This window comes from Prunus dulcis, chromosome 1 (genome assembly GCF_902201215.1).
Source record: "Prunus dulcis chromosome 1, ALMONDv2, whole genome shotgun sequence".
NCBI lineage: Eukaryota > Viridiplantae > Streptophyta > Magnoliopsida > Rosales > Rosaceae > Prunus > Prunus dulcis.
In genome coordinates, this window is record NC_047650.1 from 28,206,372 (window position 1) to 28,227,619 (window position 21,248).

The 21,248-nt window shown below is 37.6% G+C and overlaps 4 protein-coding genes across 5 annotated transcripts; 3 read left to right on the forward strand and 1 right to left on the reverse strand.

The window, feature by feature from the left end:
- Positions 1–1,060: 1,060 nt before the first annotated feature.
- Positions 1,061–4,213, reverse strand: LOC117615748 (adagio protein 3). Its single transcript, XM_034344888.1, has 2 exons — positions 3,782–4,213; positions 1,061–3,069 (listed from the first exon to the last, which is right to left on the reverse strand). Exons 1-2 carry the CDS (start codon positions 4,069–4,071, stop codon positions 1,473–1,475), a joined length of 1,887 nt encoding a protein of 628 aa, XP_034200779.1. The 5' UTR covers positions 4,072–4,213; the 3' UTR covers positions 1,061–1,472.
- A 2,678-nt stretch (positions 4,214–6,891) lies between these two features.
- LOC117621314 (two-component response regulator ORR21) lies at positions 6,892–11,430 on the forward strand. Its single transcript, XM_034351719.1, has 6 exons — positions 6,892–7,440; positions 7,767–7,919; positions 8,001–8,399; positions 8,922–8,998; positions 9,612–10,772; positions 11,011–11,430. Exons 1-5 carry the CDS (start codon positions 7,227–7,229, stop codon positions 10,770–10,772), a joined length of 2,004 nt encoding a protein of 667 aa, XP_034207610.1. The 5' UTR covers positions 6,892–7,226; the 3' UTR covers positions 11,011–11,430.
- A 1,905-nt stretch (positions 11,431–13,335) lies between these two features.
- On the forward strand, positions 13,336–16,750 carry LOC117621322 (CRAL-TRIO domain-containing protein YKL091C). Of its 2 annotated transcripts, none has more exons than XM_034351740.1 (6): positions 13,336–14,013; positions 14,101–14,353; positions 14,991–15,027; positions 15,421–15,538; positions 16,067–16,177; positions 16,255–16,750. In XM_034351740.1, exons 1-6 carry the CDS (start codon positions 13,942–13,944, stop codon positions 16,390–16,392), a joined length of 729 nt encoding a protein of 242 aa, XP_034207631.1. In that variant the 5' UTR covers positions 13,336–13,941; the 3' UTR covers positions 16,393–16,750. The 2 variants fall into 2 exon arrangements, with proteins under 2 accessions (XP_034207631.1, XP_034207621.1); XM_034351730.1 differs by having other exon boundaries at positions 13,338–14,013; positions 14,098–14,353.
- Positions 16,751–17,149: 399 nt separating this feature from the next.
- On the forward strand, positions 17,150–20,158 carry LOC117616369 (aspartate-semialdehyde dehydrogenase). Its single transcript, XM_034345670.1, has 7 exons — positions 17,150–17,832; positions 18,072–18,158; positions 18,251–18,295; positions 18,396–18,491; positions 18,612–18,713; positions 19,520–19,674; positions 19,750–20,158. Exons 1-7 carry the CDS (start codon positions 17,257–17,259, stop codon positions 19,829–19,831), a joined length of 1,143 nt encoding a protein of 380 aa, XP_034201561.1. The 5' UTR covers positions 17,150–17,256; the 3' UTR covers positions 19,832–20,158.
- The last annotated feature ends 1,090 nt before the right edge of the window (positions 20,159–21,248 follow it).

Below are 21,248 nucleotides of genomic sequence, written 5' to 3' on the forward strand. Positions count from 1 at the left end.
ATTTACTATTTAAACCTCATACTTCTCTTAGTTCACCCTAATACTTAAATCATTAAGCTGTAAGTTTTATTATTATATAAAAAGACAAAAAAAGTCATTCAACTTAATACTTAACCCTAGTACATGTATACACACACCCCACCACTCTTCATATTAAGTTTTAGAAAAATACAAACTCCTCTACATCGTATTGTCAGAGAAGTAGAACATTGATGAGCATGCATCTTAAAAATCTACGTGGGAGCTAATGGAAAGACTTGTTGATTGTTTGGCTATAATGATCTTATTCTCTTCCCTTTGTTGATTGGTTGGCTGTTGATTGTTTTTTTTTTTTAATTTTTTTTTAACCTAATGTTTTGGTAAAACTATTCTCTTTCTCTAGAAAGTATTAAATTTTGGATTTGGGGTTCTATTTGTTTGTGTTTTTTTTTCTGCTAGGAACAGTAATATTATTGTCACTTCTGGAATTCCAGTATGCATCTAAAATCATAATCCTAAGTTATTTTTCTTGGTGGTTTTCCACTTTGATAAAAGCTTCAATGTATTCTCCATTGATGGCCGATCAGGTGGCCTACTCCTATTGCAAAGTGTAGCAACCTCAAGTACCAGTTTTATCTCATCTCATAGTAAGTGCCTAAAGCTTCAGTACATAGTGTTTCAATGTTAAAAAATTATAGATGGCATTTGGAGGTAGAAATCAAATAAGAATCACATATTATGCACAAAAAATTTACCAATCTATAAATTAACATTGTCAACAAATCAAGTGTCTGTCAAATAAGAACGTACTTCCTCCTCTAAGGGTAGCTTGTGGGGTTTAAATAGAAAATTTCTTTTATTTCTTATTTTTTCAGCTTTGGGTGTATTTAAGGGTAGTTTGGGAAGATAATGGGGTTTTCTTAGAAATTGTGAAAATTTAAATTAAAAGTTGAGGTAAACTTAGAACATTGGGTGAATTAAGAGAAGTGTGAGGTTTAAATAGAAAATCTCTTGAAAATATTTGTTCAATTTCAAATTTACAAATGAGAAGTTTCAAAGGTAACAAAGACTGAATCGTATATAGGGCCATCTCATGAATCAATCCATCAATGATCTTTTGCAACGAAATGAATCAATCCAAAATTGTAAAACCCAGTACTTCATACGGATTTCGATAACCTTATAAAAAGAATAATGAGGCTCACATTCACATCCTATGCTCGCAGTGTAAATGTACAGCCCAATTAACAAACCATGATGTTATCTTTATACATTGCAGTACAAATCTAAGCATGAACAGCACACATACTTTAAAAACACCCAATTTCAATGCAAAATGAAGCCAATAACTTACGAGGAAGAAACTCAACTTGCACAGATCACGAAACAAAATTTTCTTCTAGAGTGGTTGCTGCAGATAATCATGTAATTCTGCTAACTCTGCTGCCTGGCTGGCTGGGCCGACCAGACTCAAAATAAGTGTATCAGAGGTCTCAGTCCTGCCGGCTTGCTAAGCACAACTCATGTAAGTCATTAAGTATCCACTCTTCACCTGTGTGCCCACCCAATACCAGGACCCTTGTCCCGCCAACCACGCAAGTGCTATGACCCCAAGCAAATTTAGGTGGTTGCCCCGGAACGTTGAGAATTCTCCATGATGGTTTCTCTTCCGAAGGATCCAAGAGGAAAAGCTGAGAAGGAGAATGCAGCCCTGCGATTGAACCACCGAAGATAATGATCCTTCCACAAGGCATGCTGACAGCAACGTGATCAAGTCTAGGAGGGGGAACCACAGCACTCTGGCTGCCTATGCTGGTGAACGCGTTACACTCCAGTTGCCTCCACTGAGGGTTTTCATCTTCCAAATCAATAGTGTAAGTCTCACCTGATCGTAACCTCAAGTGCCCACTGTTGGCAAGTCCACCAAACATGAGAATCTTTGATCGACCATAAACTGAAAGTGAATGCCCCAACCTAGAGGGAGGAGCCCATGAAGTTGGAATCTCTTTCCATGTTGGGTGGTCTGTAGTGAGATCCAATAAGTACGTGTCACTAAGAAGTACCCCAGCATCTGTGCATCCACCTGACACAACTAATTTAGACCCTTCTACTGTACAAGAGCTATGCCAGGATCTAGGAAGCGGGGGAGTTCCACCAAAAACTTCTTTCCATGTTGGCTGCTTGGCATCCAAGTCAAGAATGAAAACATCATTGAGCAATCCTTCCCGCCCACAGCCTCCAAAAACTATCAACCAAGAACCATTCAAGCACGAAAGAGTGTGGCCCCAACGCCCTGGCGGTGATGATTTCACACTTACTCGACGCCACTCTGGATCAGCAGCATCAAGATTGAGAACAAATGTGTCATCCATTGGCTGCATATCAACTCCTTCCCCTCCAAACAGTACAAGTCGATTTCCTACAGCACAAGCACTGAAATTGCATCGTGAAGGCTCCACGGCACCTCCAACTGTAAATTTCCTCCAACAAACAGCCTCAAGAGTTGTCAGTTCCCTGGCCAGACGCCCCCACCCTAACTTATTAGTCATCAATTCCAATGTACCGGTGACTTCTCTTCCCCATGCATTTTGACATACCATCTTTCTTACATGCTCATTTTTTGTTAGTTGACGGATTCTTCTGCAGACAGAACCAATGGATGCCACATCCCTGGGAGTCAAGCGTGATAAGATGTTGTGAGCCAAGACTTCATCGGAGAGCTGAAGAATCCCACATATTTCTTGATACTGGGTGAAAGGTGTTTGTCCACTCATGAGAGAATATTTACCAGATTGATCATACTGCTGATTGCATGTCTCTTTATAAACTGGATATGAGACACTGCTCAAATCTATTTTTGCTTCGGAAAATACTTGAATGCCTATGATGTGTGTAACAGTTCCATTATCATCATGTATAGGTTTCAGTCTTAGCCTATTCACCAAGGGAGTTCCATCCTTCCTGAAATTAAGAAGCTCGCCTTGGAACTCAACTCCTTCCTCGAGACACCTTCTAATCTCAGAAACAACAACAGGATCTACCAGAGGATGCCGTCTTTGAGCATGAGGGTCCCTATACTGTAGGAATCGACTGAAACAAAACATTTTGTTTAATTGACCAAGACAAATTCTGAAACAGTTTATCAGCAAAATAGATTATCGTATGACAGATATGCAAATGAATGCATACACGGATATTAGTTACATGAATCAGCTCAACAAACTTCAAAAAAAAAAAAAAGTAAACAACATTGAATTAATCCATAGAATCCTACGGAATCGTTCCTTGAAAAATACAAAATCAGCACTATTTTGGATATAAGTTTCATAGTTCTCCAGTTGACTATCATGGCATCACAATCACTAGAAAGCAAAATTTGAATCAAATGTTTCCCTCATAGACGACAATTTAAAGTTGCAGCCTCGCAGGAAACTTTTGTATTGTCATGCCCAACCTAACTCAAAGAATTAGATCAAAATGAACACATACAGTTCTCCTTAAAAGTTCAAAATCTAGCAGGGGATTTTGCTGAAGAGTGCGGAATGACTGATACCTTCAGCAAAAAAAAATCATATCATCCAGAACAAATTCTAAAGATTGACTTTGAAGCAACATTTCATCGTTTTTGAGTGAGACGTCCATTTTGTTCTACATTTGTAATTACATATAACATCCAAATCTACTCTCTTGCATATTTCCACAAATTCTCTTTAAAACCCTTAAAAAACAACTCTCTTGCATCATTTTCCCAAACACAGAAAACAAGCAAAACAGGAAAAAGAAATTAGAAAAAAATGACTACCAGTTCCGACCGAGGACCTCGTGGGCGCAATAGCCGGTGAAGGTCTCGAAGACTTTGTTGACATAAATGATAGGACCATCGGGCTCCAGAGCATCTGAGACCACAAACGATGCGGGTTTCATTGGGTAAACTACCATCCCTAGCTTCAACGCCAGCTCGCTCTCCTCCTCCTCTTCTTCTTCTTCTTCTTCTTCTTGATGTTCCTCGTATCTGCTACATTTCAGTCTCTTTGCGAAGTTTTGAATTTCCTCCGCTTCTTCTTCTTCTTCGTATTTATTTGCCATGGCCATGCTTCAAGCTCTGCTCTTTCTTTCTCTGCCTCTCTCTCTTGCTCCAAAAGATGGTGTTGTTGGCTGTGTGCATCTACTCAAAATATCTCATTTTATTTTAATTTATAGCTTTAATTTGGAATTCATCTGACAAAAATGTTCTGTTTCAGCTCCTTATTTGCAAGAATGCCACCAAGATATTTATGACCCATGGTGCAAATGGTAAACCAAAGACTAAGCCGACCACATGGGGAGTGGTAGTGCCGGTAGTTTAAGAAAGATTGGAGGGTTGAAGTTATAACAAGAGTCCACGTAGGTGGAATAGGCAATACGTGTCTAGCTGATATTTTCTAGGAAAATATCTCGGCCGAACTTGGCCACCCTATAGCTTCCACGTCATGCATTTGTTGTAGAAGATATTTTTGTTGCGTTTGGTTTTGCGTAAGCGATTTGGCGGTGCTCGTGCCAATATCATATACATGGACCCTACAACTAGACCCTAAGCATGCTTAAAAGAGTTACAAATTTAAATTCTATTGTCAAATTGTAAATATCTGTATGAATGTCAAATTCTTAATCTGCATTAACCTTTCATCCAATACAGTTTTTTATGAAATTTGAGCTTAAAATATTTTATAATAAAAACAAAAATTAATAAGGTTAGCGATATAAAATGCTGCAAATTATTAGGCATTTTTCAACTTCGTACATGATTTGTTTGACATTTACAAAATTATAGTATAATGGCCGCCCTACGTTTATGGTATAAACACGAAATAGTGCATTCTTAGGCCTTCCATTAAAATCAAATCTCTTACAGACAATTTAAAACAAAGTTTACTTTGAGATTTAATGGTGAAAATTTAAACGGCTGATCAGTCCATATATGCGTGATAAATTTTGTACTGCTGAAACTTCTAAGCAGTTCCTAACAACTCTTTGACGTTATGTGCATCTGAATGTTATGTGCATTGTGGCTTATCAGACATGAATTGAGTATATATTTTGTAGCATAGAGAAAGAGGGATTTCTGCATAATTATTGAATTCACATTTAATTAGTTAAATTGGGCAAATCAAAGTAAAATAAAATCATTCATCTCTCTCTCTCTCTCTCTCTCTCTCTCTCTCTCTCTCTCTCTCTCTACTATATATACATTTGTAAATTGGGCGGTAGAGTAGTGCTCTTAAACGCTTCCCATGTTAGGCCTTTCTGCAAGTATTCTATATTGGAAGGGTCAAAAGGCCCTTTAACCCTGTCTATAGACTTTATCACCGCTCTTGCAGGAAGAATGCTCTTTGATGGGTCCGGTGAAGTCCTATAGCTCAAGCATGAAGAGAATCCCTGAAATAATTATCAGGTAAATGTCATCATAACTATTCATAAGCAATGTTTAGGCGGGCGGCAGACCCTGAACCTATCGCCTAGAGAAGTAATCGGGCCAAAGTGATTTGCTTTCCTAGTAAATAAAGTTTTTAGACAAATGCTGTTACCAATACACTTTCGAATATAGTGCCACCAATACAAACCAAATATTGACCGCCACCACTAAAAGATAAAAGAAATTGAAAATAATTAGAAGCACACCTTGAAGATAAGCACTTGCACATCTTGATCATCCACCACTGCATGCACAATAAGTGCTTCTCCTCTCACACTCTGACTATATAATTCCAACACTGCTATCTCCTTGTGATGCCCGTACTCTTCCTCCTCCTCATCCTCACCATCATCATCATATCTGACGGCTCTCCGCCTGGCAGCGCAGCAAATGCTCAAGGCCCTTCTTGGTCTCAAGATCTGCAAAGCGTCAGCTGAGGCAGAGCACGTTCTGAAATATCTGCTATCTGCTGCAGATTTGGAGGAGGTGGGCTTTGGAGAACATGGTAATTTGGGTGAGGAGGAGATGAGCATAACCCATCTTCCCGATTGGAAGTGCTTCAACATCATAATTATTCGATTTTGGAAATTGGAAATGAGTACACAACTTTGATCCTTGAATGAAGATAAGGGTCGGTCCCAGTCGCACGGTTGGGTGCAATTTATTATCAAAGACAATCTGAAAGCCCATCTAAAATATACTAAAACACATAGGCCCAAGTCACTGTGGACCACGAAGTGTGGGCCAAGACCCCAACCACATTTGGTAAACTTACCCATCACGTCACTGGATCAGCAAATCTTACTATATTTCCTCTTTTATTTTTCTTGCCCTCTACGCGTACGCGTTGGCTTTCTTTTCAACGGTTGAATCAAAATCTTAACAAAAAGGAAAGAAATGGTTTCAGATTTTTCATTCCTTTTTTACTTCCTTTGATTGTGTTATTTTGAATATTGATCAACCATATTTTGACTTCTTAATTATGGTTATTTTTTATGAATCAAGGCTTATTACTTGTGTGTACATAAAAAATTATTGCATGTGCAAGTAAAAGTTTGTCTGGTTGGTCGAATAATATCGTAGTAATTTTATTTTAAAAAATCATATCAAAGAAAAATAAAAAAGGCATTTTCTTTGTGTAACATGGGTTAAATATGAATTCAACAAAAAATTGTTTATTATTTATGTGTTTTTACCGAAATTTATTGTTGACCAGAAAAGATGGACAATTTATGTTAATTCATATTAACTGTTAAATTATTTTTTTGGGGCCAATTTACATACATTGTCATTGAGCGCAGACCGGCTGTGACTGGGACAGAGCCGAGCGTCTTTACGGCCGCAAAGAAGCACGCGACGCGAACGTAGCACTGCGAGCTGGGCCCCACAGGCCCACACACACTCTATCTCTGACTCTCATTAACTGCCCCCAACTTCAATTATTTCTCTTTTATTAAAAACAATCATTCAAAGAAACAAAATAAAAACGTTTTTCTTTTCTTTTCCCTTCCTAGCGTTATCTTCTTCACCCCCAATTGGTATAAACCCACCCTACTCCCCCTTTGCTCGTCTCTGACAGTAAACAATCATAATTCAAACACCATTTGGTCCAATTCGCTTTCTTTGATCGTTCCCCTGAACCCTAACTCCGAACTCTAAGGTTTCCCCTCACGGATCTCGTTCCAATTGATTCCACTTTCACTCTTTGCAGCCATTTGAAATGGGAAATTTCAGTCCATTAGGGTTTGATCATTAGTGTGTGTGTCTGTTTATCCTTGTGGTGGAGGTGGTGGTTATGGCTGCTTTGCAGAGAGTGGCGCAGTCAAGCGTGAGCACTACTGCGAGTAGCTACGGTTCGTGTAAAGGTGGTGCTACTTCGTCCTTTTCTGCAGCCAACGAAATGGCGGTCTCCGATCGGTTTCCGGCGGGCTTAAGGGTTCTGGTGGTCGACGATGACACCACTTGCTTGAGGATTCTTGAGGTGTTGCTTGGCCGGTGTGCCTACCAAGGTATGTCGTTGATCTTTTTCTTTCTCAATGATGGGTTATACTTTCGTTGCCTGATGGGTTTCCTTCCAAGTGTGGTTAGGTGCTATGAGTTGATTTTCTTATGATTGTGAATGGGTGGTGGTGCTACTGATTCTTGCTTGTTTACTTTGCAGTTTGGTCATTTTCCATGAGTTATTTTTGTAATATTAGTTTGTAGTTTGTGAAAAAAACTGCATGGCGTTTTTGTTAAACCTAGTATTTTTCTGGTCTGGTTCAGAGAGTAGAAAAAACAAAATTTTCCTTATATATAATATATTTCTTATCTCATATATTAATGTTGCTTGCAGTTACCGCTTGCTCCCAGGCTACTGTTGCTTTGAATCTTCTACGAGAGAGGAAAGGCTGTTTTGATGTGGTACTGAGTGATGTTCATATGCCTGATATGGATGGATTTAAACTCCTGGAACATGTTGGGCTGGAAATGGACCTTCCTGTTATCAGTGAGTATAGGAATTATATATATTAAGAAATTTGATCATCGAATTATGCTTATTTGTATTAACCTGACGCTGTATTAACAGTGATGTCTGCTGATGGGAGAACAAGTGCTGTTATGCAAGGAATTAAACATGGGGCCTGCGATTATTTAATTAAGCCTATACATGAGGCAGAACTCAAGAATATTTGGCAGCATGTTGTTAGGAAAAAATGGAACGGAAATAAAGAACTTGATCATTCTGGGAGTTTGGAAGATAATGATCGGAATAAACGAGGAAACAGTGATGTTGAATACACATCTTCTGTTAATGAAGGAACAGAAGTAATATTGAAAGGTCCGAAGAGGAGGAGCAATGCTAAAGAAGATGATGATGGTGATATGGAAAACGATGATCCGTCTACCTCGAAGAAACCTCGTGTAGTGTGGTCAGTTGAACTCCATCAGCAGTTTGTCAGTGCTGTGAACCAACTTGGGCTTGATAGTATGATCTTTAACTTTTTACCTTGTATTTTGGTTTTATTACAATCACAGATATATATATATATAGGATGAGGTGCTATAGTTCAGTAAATGTTATTCTTTATAGCATATGATGTGTTATGGCGTAAACGTTGTGTCACCTAAAACATCTTATATGTGGACCATTTGGGATTTCTTTGGTTTGTGCATGTTTGAAAATAAGTAAGTTCACCAACTTAATATCTGAGGAATCTGGGAAGTGGGGCCGTCCAGTGGAGACAGATGATTTTCAAGTACAAGTTACATATAACTAACCATAAGTCGTTTGACTCCAAAGTGATAATTCTTGGTGTAATTTGGATTTCAGTGAAATTTTACCTCCACCCTGCAAGCGAATGAACGAGATTTATTTACATGATATTTTTCTTTTAAATGAAGAGAAAAATTTATGTGTAGCCTTATAGTGTTATCTCAGAAATCATAATGTGAATGCTCAATCCTTCTTTCCATTACCACTGATCATAATTTTTTTTTCCTATGTCAGAGGCTGTACCAAAGAGAATTCTTGAATTGATGAATGTACCTGGTTTAAGTAGAGAAAACGTTGCAAGTCACCTACAGGTCTTGTTCTTCCCCTCGTATTAATCTCATAGCTTTGATTGTTTTGGTGTTTTTTTCATTGTCATTGAAAGACACATAAAAGACTTGGAGGAATTAGATTTATGCAATTATTAATATCATAACTGAAAGAAACTGAATACGATTATGCATTACATGTATTTCAAAATCATCAGTTTATCTATTTTAGAAACCCAGCGTGAATTATGAGAACAACAATGCTAGTTATTTGATTTATTCTCCACACGCACATGAGAACATCCAATCCATTGAATACTATCACATTCCATAGAGAAAGAAGTAGTAAGTTCACCATAATCCAAATAAGAATCTTTATTTCTTATTCTCTGACTATCAGTAATTTTGCATACAAGAATCTGAGTCTGACTCTGATTCTAAGATGTGGACTCATATTTCAGAGTTTTATTCTAGCTTTTCTGTTTCATATCTCCATTGCGGGATGATCATCTCTTTCTGAAAAGAAAAAAAAAAAAAACCATGTGAAATTTTATTTAATCTTGCATTTACCTTTAGACTTGTTCTTTTATACACAGAATTTACTCTAATGCTTTATTGGTTTTCCTACCAAAATTTAAACGAATAAGTGAATATGCAGAAATTCAGATTATATTTGAAGAGATTAGCGCAACAACAAAGTGGGATTTCAAATGGTTTTTGTGGGCCTGTAGAATCAAATGGGAAACTGGGTTCGCTTAGTAGATTTGACATCCAAGCTTTGGCTGCCTCTGGCCAAATTCCTCCGCAAACACTAGCCGTCCTGCAAGCTGAGCTTTTAGGTCAACCTGCAGGGAACCTTGTGCCAGCAATGGATCAGCCTGCTATTCTACATGCATCTCTACAGGGACCCAAGCGTGCTCCTGTTGAACATGGTGTGCCATTTGTGCAGCCTTTAATAAAATGCCAATCGAATGTTTCCAAACATTTTCCAAAATCCATCATACCTGCTGAGGATGTATCTTCAGGGTTTGGATCTTGGCGGTCTAATAGTCTTAGTACCGTGGCACCGAGTAACAATCTCGGAGGTTTGGCTACTCACAATGGTAGCATGCTGATGGACATTATGCAGCAGGAACCAAGACAACATAAGAAAACGCAACAGCAATCTGTGCTAACTGAATCTAGCCGTTTGATTAATGTGCAGCCGTCTTGCCTTGTGGTCCCCGCTCAGTCATCAACTAGTTTCCAGGCTGGAAATAGTCCTGCTTCTGTCAATCAGAGTTGCAGTTTTAACAGGTCTACTGTTATTGATTACAGTATTCTCTCGGCTCAATCTAATAATTCCTCATTGAATATTGGACATATACCAACTGGAAATCTTAAAACTCCCAGCATTCTTGATGGGTACTCAGCCCCTGGTTCTGTTCCTTCCACATCTTGCTCAGTTAATGCTGGCAATAACACCAGCCACCAGAACTCAGCTGTGCCATTTTGTGATTCTAGACAATTGCCTGGGGTTTTGCATGACATGTCAAACATCCAGGGTTTATATGTTGATAAATCAGGGGAAATGCTCGACCAGGGGCCCCTTAGGAATCTTGGATTTGTTGGTAAAGAGACTGGCATTCCAATTCAATTTGCAGTGGATGATTTTGAATCACAAGTGAGTAACTTGAACCGTGGAAAGATCTATGTGGAGAACAATGGTAACCCAGTCAAGGAGGAGCCAAGTATGAATCTTGTGGATAATGCCAAAGTAGGCATCCCAATATTACAAGAATTTTCTTGTAGTGATTTCATGAGTGTTTTCACTGAATAGGTAACTTCTATCTTGGTATTATTCTATTTTCTTTTCTGCTCTGTCTTAGCACGTGCGCAAGAGTGTGTGCGTGTGTTTCTAGCTACCAACAGTTCTTTTCTCGGTGATTCTATTGAATGAGAATGCACACATGAACTGAATTGCGTCAAAAAGATTTGTGCTTTTGCTTGTTGATATTGTTAGCAATGCTAACAGATTTTGTTGGTTCATTATCTAATTCTCATTTTTATTTGTGCAGGCTTTTGTTGTGGTTAGCGGAAGTCTCTTGATTCCATGGCGCGTACAGATTATTTCATGTCATCAAATGTTCAGTAGAGATGGCAGTTGAAGTTGTGTATTATATCTATGATAGATCTAATTTCTGTGCCTGCACCAGAGTTGGGTGTAGAGCGGCCGTCCGTACCTGAGACTCAAAAACTGAGGACAAATCTCATTTGTGGGGGGTGGAGGTTCACTTTCATGGTAGGGTAGTATTATTGGTCTTTAGGGGAATAAATTGTGTCAGTGTCCAATATGATGATGGTATCTTGCCAACATAATTGTGTAGTTATTTGGATGTAGTGATGTTGGATTTGACGCGTTAGTTTATCACCCTTTAAATCATGAAGTTGTAGCATATAAACATGAGTAATGCTATAATCATAGTTTTTAGTTTTCACCTTTTGTTTTAGTTTTCACTTTTTATACTAAGTACTAGAGTATAGAGGAAAAACAGAGAGAATGGTATCAAGAATGAGAGTGGAGATGGGATTGAGAGAGAAGATAAGAGGGGAAGATGTGAGGGAGTGGTCTGTTGGGTTGGTATAGGAGTTCGAAAGGAAAAACTACCGATTATCGTTGGTTACCAAACCCACACCAAATCCCTGCAATAATGGAGGATTGGGATGGGTAAATTTAATGGAGGAAGAAGTTAGTGCTGGAGAGGAAGTCCAGAGATGATGGTAGGTATTTTTATATAATTTTTTAAAACTTTTTTATTTAATAATTATTAAAAAGGGAAATAAATAAAAATAAAATTCGCATGACAATATTTATTACTTGACATCACATGATATAACTATATCACCTGTTATATAAGGTAGTAAGCAGCCAATCTTGTTTTTTAAGTAGCATTATTGTATTTATATATTGGTATTGGCTAATCATGAAGTTGTAATGTAATTTGGTTAAATTTCACCAAATTTGAGGTCAGAGTTTGTTGGGCAATGGCCCCTTATTAGTACTTGTGCAGTAATTCAACAAAAGGAGAAATAAGCTACTGTTTCTGATAATCTGAAACTGGATATTCCATTCGAATCATGTGGCATGTATATATGATACTTCCAATTGCATATTACAAAAATGGAAGTTTAGAATATCGTGTGTATTTAAAAGAAAAGGAAGTTTGGTGGTCAATTTATGATGTCACTGTCTCTATATATATATATATATATATATATATATCCTTTTTATACAAAAAATTACAATAATTCAAACTGTCTAGTTTTTAGATATTAACTCAAAGATAATCTGTACAAAAAAATTCATTTGAATATGAAACCATTTAATTACTGAATTAGATGGTTGTTATTATGGTATTTTCTTTAAGCACTATGTTCGTATATTTTGTTGGTCCATATTAGATGTCTTAATGATTTTCAATTTGCATGATTTTTAACAAGAATTATATATGAATGAAGATTTAAAAAATAAATAATTTAGATTGTTTAAAAATTTTTGTAAAGAACCCTAAAATAAAAAAATTTGAAGAACCGCACAATAGGAAATAATATATATCCGTATGCATTATTGCTAGTTAATGATTATTTAACTAGTACCTTGTTCTTGGTGTCTAATACCGGCAAGACACCTAAACAAGGGCCATTCTTCATTCATAATACAATGCGGGCTGTGTGCAGCGTGTTGCTTGATTTTTTTATTATGTTGTATGTGCAAAGCATGAGGATTTAGATTCGTTAATGAATATAATTATGGCATGTTTAGTAATCCGTAAGTAAATTAGGAGAAATTGAATTGATAAGGAGTTCCGAAGAATTAGATTCTGAATTTCTATTGAAGTTGTTTACTAAATCATATGAATTGAGGAGAAATTGGATTGAGGAGAATTAGATTCTGAATTTCTATTGAACTTGTTTACTAAATCATATGAATTGAGGAGGAGTTTGATTAAAGAGAGTTAGATTCCTAATTCCTATTGAAGTTGTTTATTAAACCAGATGGAACTGGGATAGGAATGGTACTAATTACTAAAATGTTCTCATTGTTGGGTTAAAGTAGATTACAAATTTTAAAATTTTAAAACTATATGAGGGTTATAGTTTTCCAAGAATTAGAATACCATATCTCACCCAATAATTGAATTCCTCCAAAATTAGGAATTCAATTCCTAATTTTTTGTGGATACCACTTACTTTTTAATTCCTTGATGTGAAGTAAATGCAAGAATCTTCTATGAGTAGAATTCAATTCTTGATTAATAAATACACCATTATATCCAAATCAATCATATTCTTATTGTTTAAAAATCATTTTGAATTTATTAGATAGGTTAAAATATGAGATATATGAAAAGAATACAATGACTCGATTAACACTTGACAGTGATAGTCCAACTTTTGGCTGTGTAAATTACCAAAAATAAATAATTATATATAAATATAAATAAAGGCCTATTTGGAAGTATATGAGTCAAATTTGGGGTTCTTGGGCAAAATCTGTTGCTGTGTATTTATTTTTGACGTTCTCCCAATTTTCCATGAGAATCAAAAGATCAGAGATGCCTGTATTAGACGAGAGCCACTAACGACGAACCATTATTGTATTGTCCATGTCATAATTATTGCCGTTCTTACTTCTCCCTCACTGAATTACTAATACTATTCAGCCCCCCTGCTCCGCTTTGTCTTAGCTTCTAGAGGAGTACTCAGTAGAAAGTCTGTTTCGTCAACGCAAATCTCCAGCAGACTGATACACAAACACAAAGTTCCACCAGGCACCTCCTTCAAAGCCTCTCTCTCTCAAATCAAGTTTGAAGCTTTGATTGATCAAAGTTTTAACCTTTTGAACCTGAGTCAAAGACCCTTTTCAAATGCTCTTACTTGAGTGCAAATCATTTTTTCATCCTTTTTGAATCTCAGAAACCAAAAAGATCTCTTACCCAGAAGTCCAAATGGAGAAAAACCAGGAAATTGCACTGACTGAGATGAGGAAAGCAGTTCAAAAGCTCGGGACTTCCACAGAGGTAGGAATGTTTTGCCTTTCTCAAACAGTGTATCATATACATCATTCACTTTTAGTCCTTTATTTCATGGCTTTTTCTTGGCAGAAGTATGGAGACCCGACACTCATGAGGTTCTTGATTGCAAGATCAATGGACCCGGACAAAGCAGCAAAAATGTTTGTTCAGTGGCATAAATGGAGGGCCTCGTTTGTTCCAAATGCGTTCATTTCTGATTCCGAAGTAAGTGATGCATTGGAAGACAGAAAGATTTTTTTGCAGGGTTTGTCTAAGGATGGATACCCATTGATGATTGTGAAAGCAAGCAAGCATTTTCCTTCTAAGGATCATCTCCAATTCAAGAGTAACTCGCTATTTCTATAACCTCATTATTTTCTTTAGTTTGTGCGCCTGTCAGTGTATAATAAGTTTCTTCCGTTTTAGTCTTTTAATTATTTTCTTCTTGATTCGATGCCTTTTGATCTAAAACTGTCCCTTTGTGTACCATCTTTAAACTGCATTAAAAGATAAGTTCAAACATAAAAGCTTTACTGAGTTGGAAAATATGACTTTTGAATGTTGGCTGGGGTCTTTTGTTTTCTCATCGGCTGTAAGTATATACTGTCAAAAGGCAATAATATAGCTCGCCAGAACTGTGGTGAAAGTGGGTTTTGCTCCAGGCAACACTGTTTGTTGGTCACAGTTTTCAAAGTTACAACAGGAAGGGCAGATCTTCAACTTTTTATTTTTATTTTTCTCTTAACATATATCCACTAAGACTTTGTCAACTGGATGGTGGGGACTGATAGGTTTAATCCCCACAACCGCTGCAATTATTTGATTTAGAATACACTACAGTAATAAATATTGTGGACCAGTAGAGAAAGTCAAGCATGAATAATAGAAAGAAAATATTGGATGCAAATCGAAATTTAAACTTTTCTTTTCATGACAAGTCATTGGTGAGTTATTGATTCACTTTTGTTCTTCTCTTGTTGCAGAATTTGTGGTTCATCTGCTTGACAAAACAATTGCAAGGTACCTCTCAATTTAACTAACATTGATGTCTCTTCAAAACATAACTAAAGTAACCTTTTAATGAGGCGCTTGAAAGGCATGATTGATGAAGCAAGAATGCCTGTCATACTCAGGATTATGATTCTTTAGAGATAGCGATTGTCATAGAAATGTTGTCCATGCTCCTTTTTGTCCGAGTATTGTCTTTTAAAATAGTATACATGTTCCTGCAATGCCAGTGCGGTCAAATTGTTGATAGAAGGATTCGATGTTAGGCGAGATGTGCAATTTATGTCAGAAATATTTATAAGTGATCTACTAGATGAGAAAATTTGTTGCTCTAAACCTGAAAATCCATTGACGGATGGAAGCACTGTTAATTTTAATTGATGTATCTTTGTTTTGCTTGTCTAGCTCTTTCAGAGGACGAGAAATTGGAAATGAAAAGTTGATCGGCATTCTTGATTTGCAACAAATTTCATACAAAAATGTTGATGCACGTGGATTAATCACTGGATTTCAATTTCTACAGGTGACTCTAATACTTTTCTTTTCTATAATTTAGTGTGGGAAAACTTTTTAAGAGGCAGAGAACAAGAATAGTTTAAAAGGAAATAGTCAGGAAAACATGGTGATGGTTTACTTATATGATTTTTCCTGTCAAACTTGCACAGATATTTAAAAGGTGCTGCTGCTGCATGCATAGTGCAGTGTGCAATCCTAATAAGTGAACTATACATGTTCAAGCAATTGTATCCAATAACTTCAGAGTTCTTTTGATACATTTTGCGCTTCTCTTTTCCTGCTGCTAAGCTTCTCAATAAACTGATTTAGCTGTTATCTCGCTTCTTTATCTTCTTACAAACTGTCGACTATGCATAACCTTAAATGTCCACTTCAAAATTCTGGTGTAAATGTGATTAGAATCCCTCCACGAAGATTAAGACACTATTTTGGGTAGGGAGCAAAACCTGTGTGTGTTGTAAGAATCCCCTGGTCTGCGGAGAGAATTTTTTTCGCTATACAATAAATGTTACTTAATTGCTTAAAATTTGTGCAGTCTTACTACCCTGAGCGGTTAGCAAAGTGCTTCATCTTAAACATGCCATGGTTCTTTGTAAGTGTCTGGAGAATGGTTTCTCGCTTCCTTGAGAAGGCAACAGCAGAAAAGGTATGTTTTACTGCCATGGTTCTCCATAATGTTAAAGCATTTGTAGTAGTTATCTAAGTTTGTGATCGTGACTGCAGATTGTAATTGTGAGCAATGAGGATGAAACAAAAAACTTCATAAAGGAAGTTGGTGAAGAAACCTTGCCAGAAGAGTATGGTGGACGAGCAAAGCTTGTACCTCTCCAAGATGTTGTACTGGCACCAATGGAGGATTGACTCTACAAATAAATCGGGTCGCTCTCGCAGTCCTATCTATCTTCGAGGCAGACTCGGAATACCTGTCGACAAGACAAAGATAACCGGTGGTAGGCAGTTTCAGCCTGGTTCTTCTTGTGACGAGTAGCAATTAGTGGTACATGTACGAGGGGATGGCTTCCTTCTCATACCCTCATGTTCATGTAATATAACAACGAAAGGTACTCCATGTAAAAGATAATATTTGAGCTTAAATATTTCTTGTGAACCTGTTATGTTTACTTGAAGGCTGATGCTTCTGTCCAAAATTCAAAATGAATGAGGACATTGGAGCAATTGAAGTATTTAATGATCATGGTACTCTGGGTTCCTTGTCAAACTTTTCTTTCTTTGTTTCCTTGATTTATTTTTTAAATTTTTTGGTTTTTAACATTGCACCCACTCCACACTTGACAACCAACTCTGACCGGCGCATATACAAGGAAGGAGGACATTCTGTTCAGGCTATGACATTACTGATATTTTTCTCAAAAACAGTCGTCCTATATATAAGCAAGCACACAGCTATGAAATAAAAAAAGATTTGATTTTATTGCTGAAGGGTGACTGGCCCAAAAAGAAAAGCAAAAGCAAAAGGCAAAAGGCAAAAGAAATCTATTTTTAGCTTGACCGTTAAACTAATTTATTATAGTAAAGAAGTAAAACTGAATCCTGTGTGCATATACCACGTGCTGTTTCAACTGCGACAGGACACCGTATATATTAGGAAGAAGGGGTTTAAGTGAACACAACAAAACTCAAAACCCCACTCCGCCGCCACAACACTCTCATCTGTTACACAACAAAACTCAAAAATCCTAGTCCGCCGCCACTAGTTGTCTCAAAATGGCCACTTTTACTCACCACCACCACGGTGCCCTTCTCAAGACACCCCTATCCGGCCGGGCTCGGATCCCGGGATCCAAGTCCAGGCCCGGCCCATTTAGAGTCCGAATGTCTCTGCAAGAGACCGGCCCTTCGTTGGCGGTGGTCGGCGTCACCGGCGCAGTGGGTCAGGAGTTCCTGTCGGTCCTCCAAGACCGTGACTTCCCTTTCCGTTCAATCAAGATGCTCGCCTCCAAGCGCTCCGCGGGTCAGAATTTGAACTTCCTGGGTCAAAACTACGTCGTTGAGGAGCTCACCCGCGACAGCTTTGACGACGTCGACATCGCTCTCTTCAGCGCCGGTGGGTCAATAAGTAAAGAGTTTGGTCCCCTTGCCGTAGAGAGTGGCACCATTGTCGTTGATAATAGCTCCGCTTTTCGTATGCAAAAAGGCGTGCCGCTTGTGGTCCCTGAAGTCAATCCGGAAGCTATGGAGGGAATTAAGGTTGGGAGGGGAAAGGGCGCGCTCATTGCGAACCCTAATTGCTCCACCATTATTTGTTTAATGGCTGCTACCCCTCTCCATCGCCATTCTAAGGTTGGCAATTGTTTGGCTTTTTGTGATTTTGGTACTTGTTTTGGAATGGGTTTTTTCTTGAATTTAGTTTTGTAGCTTTTAATTGGTTGCTTTGTTATTGTACTTGGATTTTGTTGAACTTTTTGTTGGAGCTACAAAGTTGGTTGTTTTGGTGTTGAATTAGAATTTTGGAATATGACTTCTGTGTTGGGATTTTGTGCAAATACTGGTGTTACATTGGGTTATGGATGGTTTTGCAGGTATTACGTATGGTGGTTAGTACGTATCAGGCTGCTAGTGGAGCTGGTGCTGCTGCCATGAGAGAACTTGAGCAGCAAACTCATGAGGTTTCTTCTACTTGTTCTCTTTCATTGTCTTGGTTGCCTTTTTTATATTGGGTTTTATCTTTGAAGTAATGCAATTTAATTTCTGTATTAAGGTCCTGGAAGGGAAGCCACCAACTTGTAAGATATTTCAGCGGCAGGTCTGTCTATTTGTTGTGAATTTTTCAAGCTTGTTGTGGAAATTTAAATTTGTTTTCCATGAAGCACCACTGAACCACCATTTGCCTTCACTTTTTGCAGTATGCTTTTAATTTGTTTTCACACAATTCGGCAGTTCTTCCAAATGGATATAATGAAGAGGAAATGAAATTAGTCAAGGAGACACGAAAAATATGGGTTAGTTTCTTTAGTAGTTTTCTTATCAGTCAGAGTAATTTGATTGGAAGTCAGCTTGTAAGTATGAAGATGTTAATGTTATAGGGATATATAAGATTTATTCTTTGTTCATTGCTTCAGAATGACACCGATGTCAAGGTAACTGCCACATGTATACGAGTTCCTGTCATGCGGGCACATGCTGAGAGTATAAATCTTCAATTTGAGAACCCCCTTGATGAGGTAATACTACAATGCTGTCATATTATGTAGCTTTAAGTCAATGGTGAAATTTCCCTTTTCTCAATAGTTCTTGTTTTGGTGGAGGCATTGATGATTTTTCACTTTATAAATCTTGAGTTTTTCATTTGCATGGCGATTCCTTTAATATTTCTTGGGATTTTAGACGATTCTTTTATCCTATTTATAATGGTTTGATCAGGTGAACTTATGTGACTGTGCTTTCATTCTCTCTCCAACTTCTTCCCTGCACATAAGTACTCTGGTGTAACATTTGGTTTCACCCGACTTCTATATTTACCTATCTACATAGAAAAACATTGTTGAAGGTGTAAGATATGCATGTGACATTTTATCCCTGTGTACTGGTCATATGTGCATGCCTTTTGGAACTCGGGGCCAAGCCTCATTGAGATAAAGTGATTTTTGGTGAATTGTCTAATGGTCTAGTGATTCTTTGGCAAGTTCTCCTTTGAGTTTTAAATTTGTCCTATTTATATGGTTTGATCAGGTGAACTTATGTGACTGTGCTTTCATTCTCTCTCCAACTTCTTCCCTGCACATAAGTACTCTGGTGTAGCATTTGGTTTCACTCGACTTCTATATTTACCTATCTACATAGAAAAACATTGTTTAAGGTGTAAGATGCATATGTGACATTTTGTCCCTGTGTGCTAGTCATATGTGCATGCCTTTTGGAACTCGGGGCCAAGCCTCATTGAGATAAAGTGATTTTTGCTGAATTCTCTAATGTTCGAGTGATTCTTTGGCAAGTTCTCCTTTGAGTTTTAAATTTGTTCTCTGTCCAGGACACCGCAAGGGATATTCTGAAGAAAGCTCCTGGGTTGGTGATTATTGATGACCGGACATCCAATAACTTCCCTACACCATTGGAGGTGTCAAACAAAGATGATGTTGCAGTAGGCAGAATCCGTCGCGATGTATCCCAAGAGGGGAACTATGGGTAAGACTACTGGTACAGATTTTTCTTTCTAACTGTGTATATTTTAACAAGCCACTAATGGCATTCTCTAAGCAGGTTGGACATCTTTGTCTGTGGTGATCAAATACGCAAGGGAGCTGCACTTAATGCTGTTCAGATTGCTGAGATGTTGCTATAGTTGAACTTTAATTCCAATCGTGAAAAGGTTTCACAGTATAAATCTTTTTGCGATAAAAGATGAAGTGATTTGAGTTGATTCTACTTTAGTCTGCAGATGTGGACACGAGATGAGCTCCAGCAAATTCAAGCTGTTTTTGTAGAATAAGATATTAGGGTTATTAGTAATTATTCTAATTTTTTATAAAACAATGTCATTCTCAAGTTCAAGTGTTAACATAATATCCTTCCATTTTGAGGGGAGTTTTGTTATAATAATCTTGTATTTTAAGAGAACAAATTGTATGTGTGCTGTTCCGAATGTTGTATGCCAAAAGAATTTCACTCTCTTGCTTTCTTGAAGTACACAAACTAGTGTAGGTTTAATTAGCAAGGGAAGTTTTTCAGGTTTTTGGGATTCAATTGGCTTCTGATAGGCTGCAGATATATAGACGCCTTAAACCACCAGCTTAGCTGATCGTGCATAATTTAGATAAAGAAGTTTGTGACATGAGAAGCTCACTCATATGAAAGCACTTGCTAGGTCGTTAACAATTTGTTAAATATTCATATGGATTGGTTGTCCAAATTTCGCAATCAACCCATTTAACAGTTTTCTTCCCAAATACTGCATGAAAAAAAAAAAAAAAGCCCTACTAACTAGGATGCTGAGTAGTGGGTGGCTCCATACAACTCCTTTTGGAGCAAGTTCCATCTTTCCAAAAAGTACCCTAAAATACTCTAATCTATTACTGCTTTTAGACAAGGCTTATTTATGTACATGTCTCCTGTGCTTTCAAACTTGTCTCAGATTACTACCTGTGTTTGCAAACGTCTCAAATTACCCCCCAACCTTTTAAAAATAGTCTCACGTTACCCGTTCCGTCAGTTTTATAACGTTCCGTTATGTGCGTTGGGCCCCACTTCGTTTTAATTTTTAACCTCTTCGAATAAGGGTTTTTCAGTTCTAAGAAAGGGGGAAATTGGGTGAGAAGGGGAAATTGGAGAAGAGGACTTAGGGTTTGTGAAAATCTGAGGTTGGCTTCGATTTTGGGAGAATTTGGAGAAAAATCTTGGCATTCTTGGCATTCTATTCTGAAATCAAATTTTCAGGTAGTGGACTGATTAATATGTATGTGAAATGTGGACACTTGCATTTTGCACGGCAGGTGTTTAACAACATGATAGAACACAATGCAGTTTCTTGGACTTCTTTGATCAGTGGAGTTGTGCAGTCTGGACTTGAGGACGAAGCTTTAGTACTGTTTAACAAAATGAGAAAAGCTCCTATGTCCTTGGTCGAGTTTACTCTCGCAATAGTTCTTGGGGTTTGTTCAGGCCAAAAGCATGTTTTAGTTGGGGAACAGCTCCATGGATACACAATCAAGGCTGGAATGATCTCTTCTATTCCTGTAGGGAATGCTCTTGTTACGATGTAT

Bases quoted from the DNA above. Each gene is read 5' to 3' on its own strand.
- LOC117616369 (XM_034345670.1), top strand. From the start codon at position 17,257: ATGGCCACTTTTACTCACCACCACCACGGTGCCCTTCTCAAGACACCC. The intron at 18,159-18,250 runs GTTTCTTCTACT...TTCTGTATTAAG, and splicing joins TTGAGCAGCAAACTCATGAG to GTCCTGGAAGGGAAGCCACC. The intron at 18,492-18,611 runs GTTAGTTTCTTT...TCATTGCTTCAG, and splicing joins AGGAGACACGAAAAATATGG to AATGACACCGATGTCAAGGT.
- LOC117615748 (XM_034344888.1), bottom strand. From the start codon at position 4,071: ATGGCCATGGCAAATAAATACGAAGAAGAAGAAGAAGCGGAGGAAATT. The intron at 3,070-3,781 runs GTAGTCATTTTT...GTTTTGTTTCAG, and splicing joins GAGGTCCTCGGTCGGAACTG to TCGATTCCTACAGTATAGGG.
- LOC117621322 (XM_034351730.1), top strand. From the start codon at position 13,942: ATGGAGAAAAACCAGGAAATTGCACTGACTGAGATGAGGAAAGCAGTT. The intron at 14,014-14,097 runs GTAGGAATGTTT...TTTTCTTGGCAG, and splicing joins AGCTCGGGACTTCCACAGAG to AAGTATGGAGACCCGACACT. The intron at 15,539-16,066 runs GTGACTCTAATA...AAATTTGTGCAG, and splicing joins CTGGATTTCAATTTCTACAG to TCTTACTACCCTGAGCGGTT.
- LOC117621314 (XM_034351719.1), top strand. From the start codon at position 7,227: ATGGCTGCTTTGCAGAGAGTGGCGCAGTCAAGCGTGAGCACTACTGCG. The intron at 7,441-7,766 runs GTATGTCGTTGA...TGTTGCTTGCAG, and splicing joins TGGCCGGTGTGCCTACCAAG to TTACCGCTTGCTCCCAGGCT. The intron at 7,920-8,000 runs GTGAGTATAGGA...CTGTATTAACAG, and splicing joins AATGGACCTTCCTGTTATCA to TGATGTCTGCTGATGGGAGA.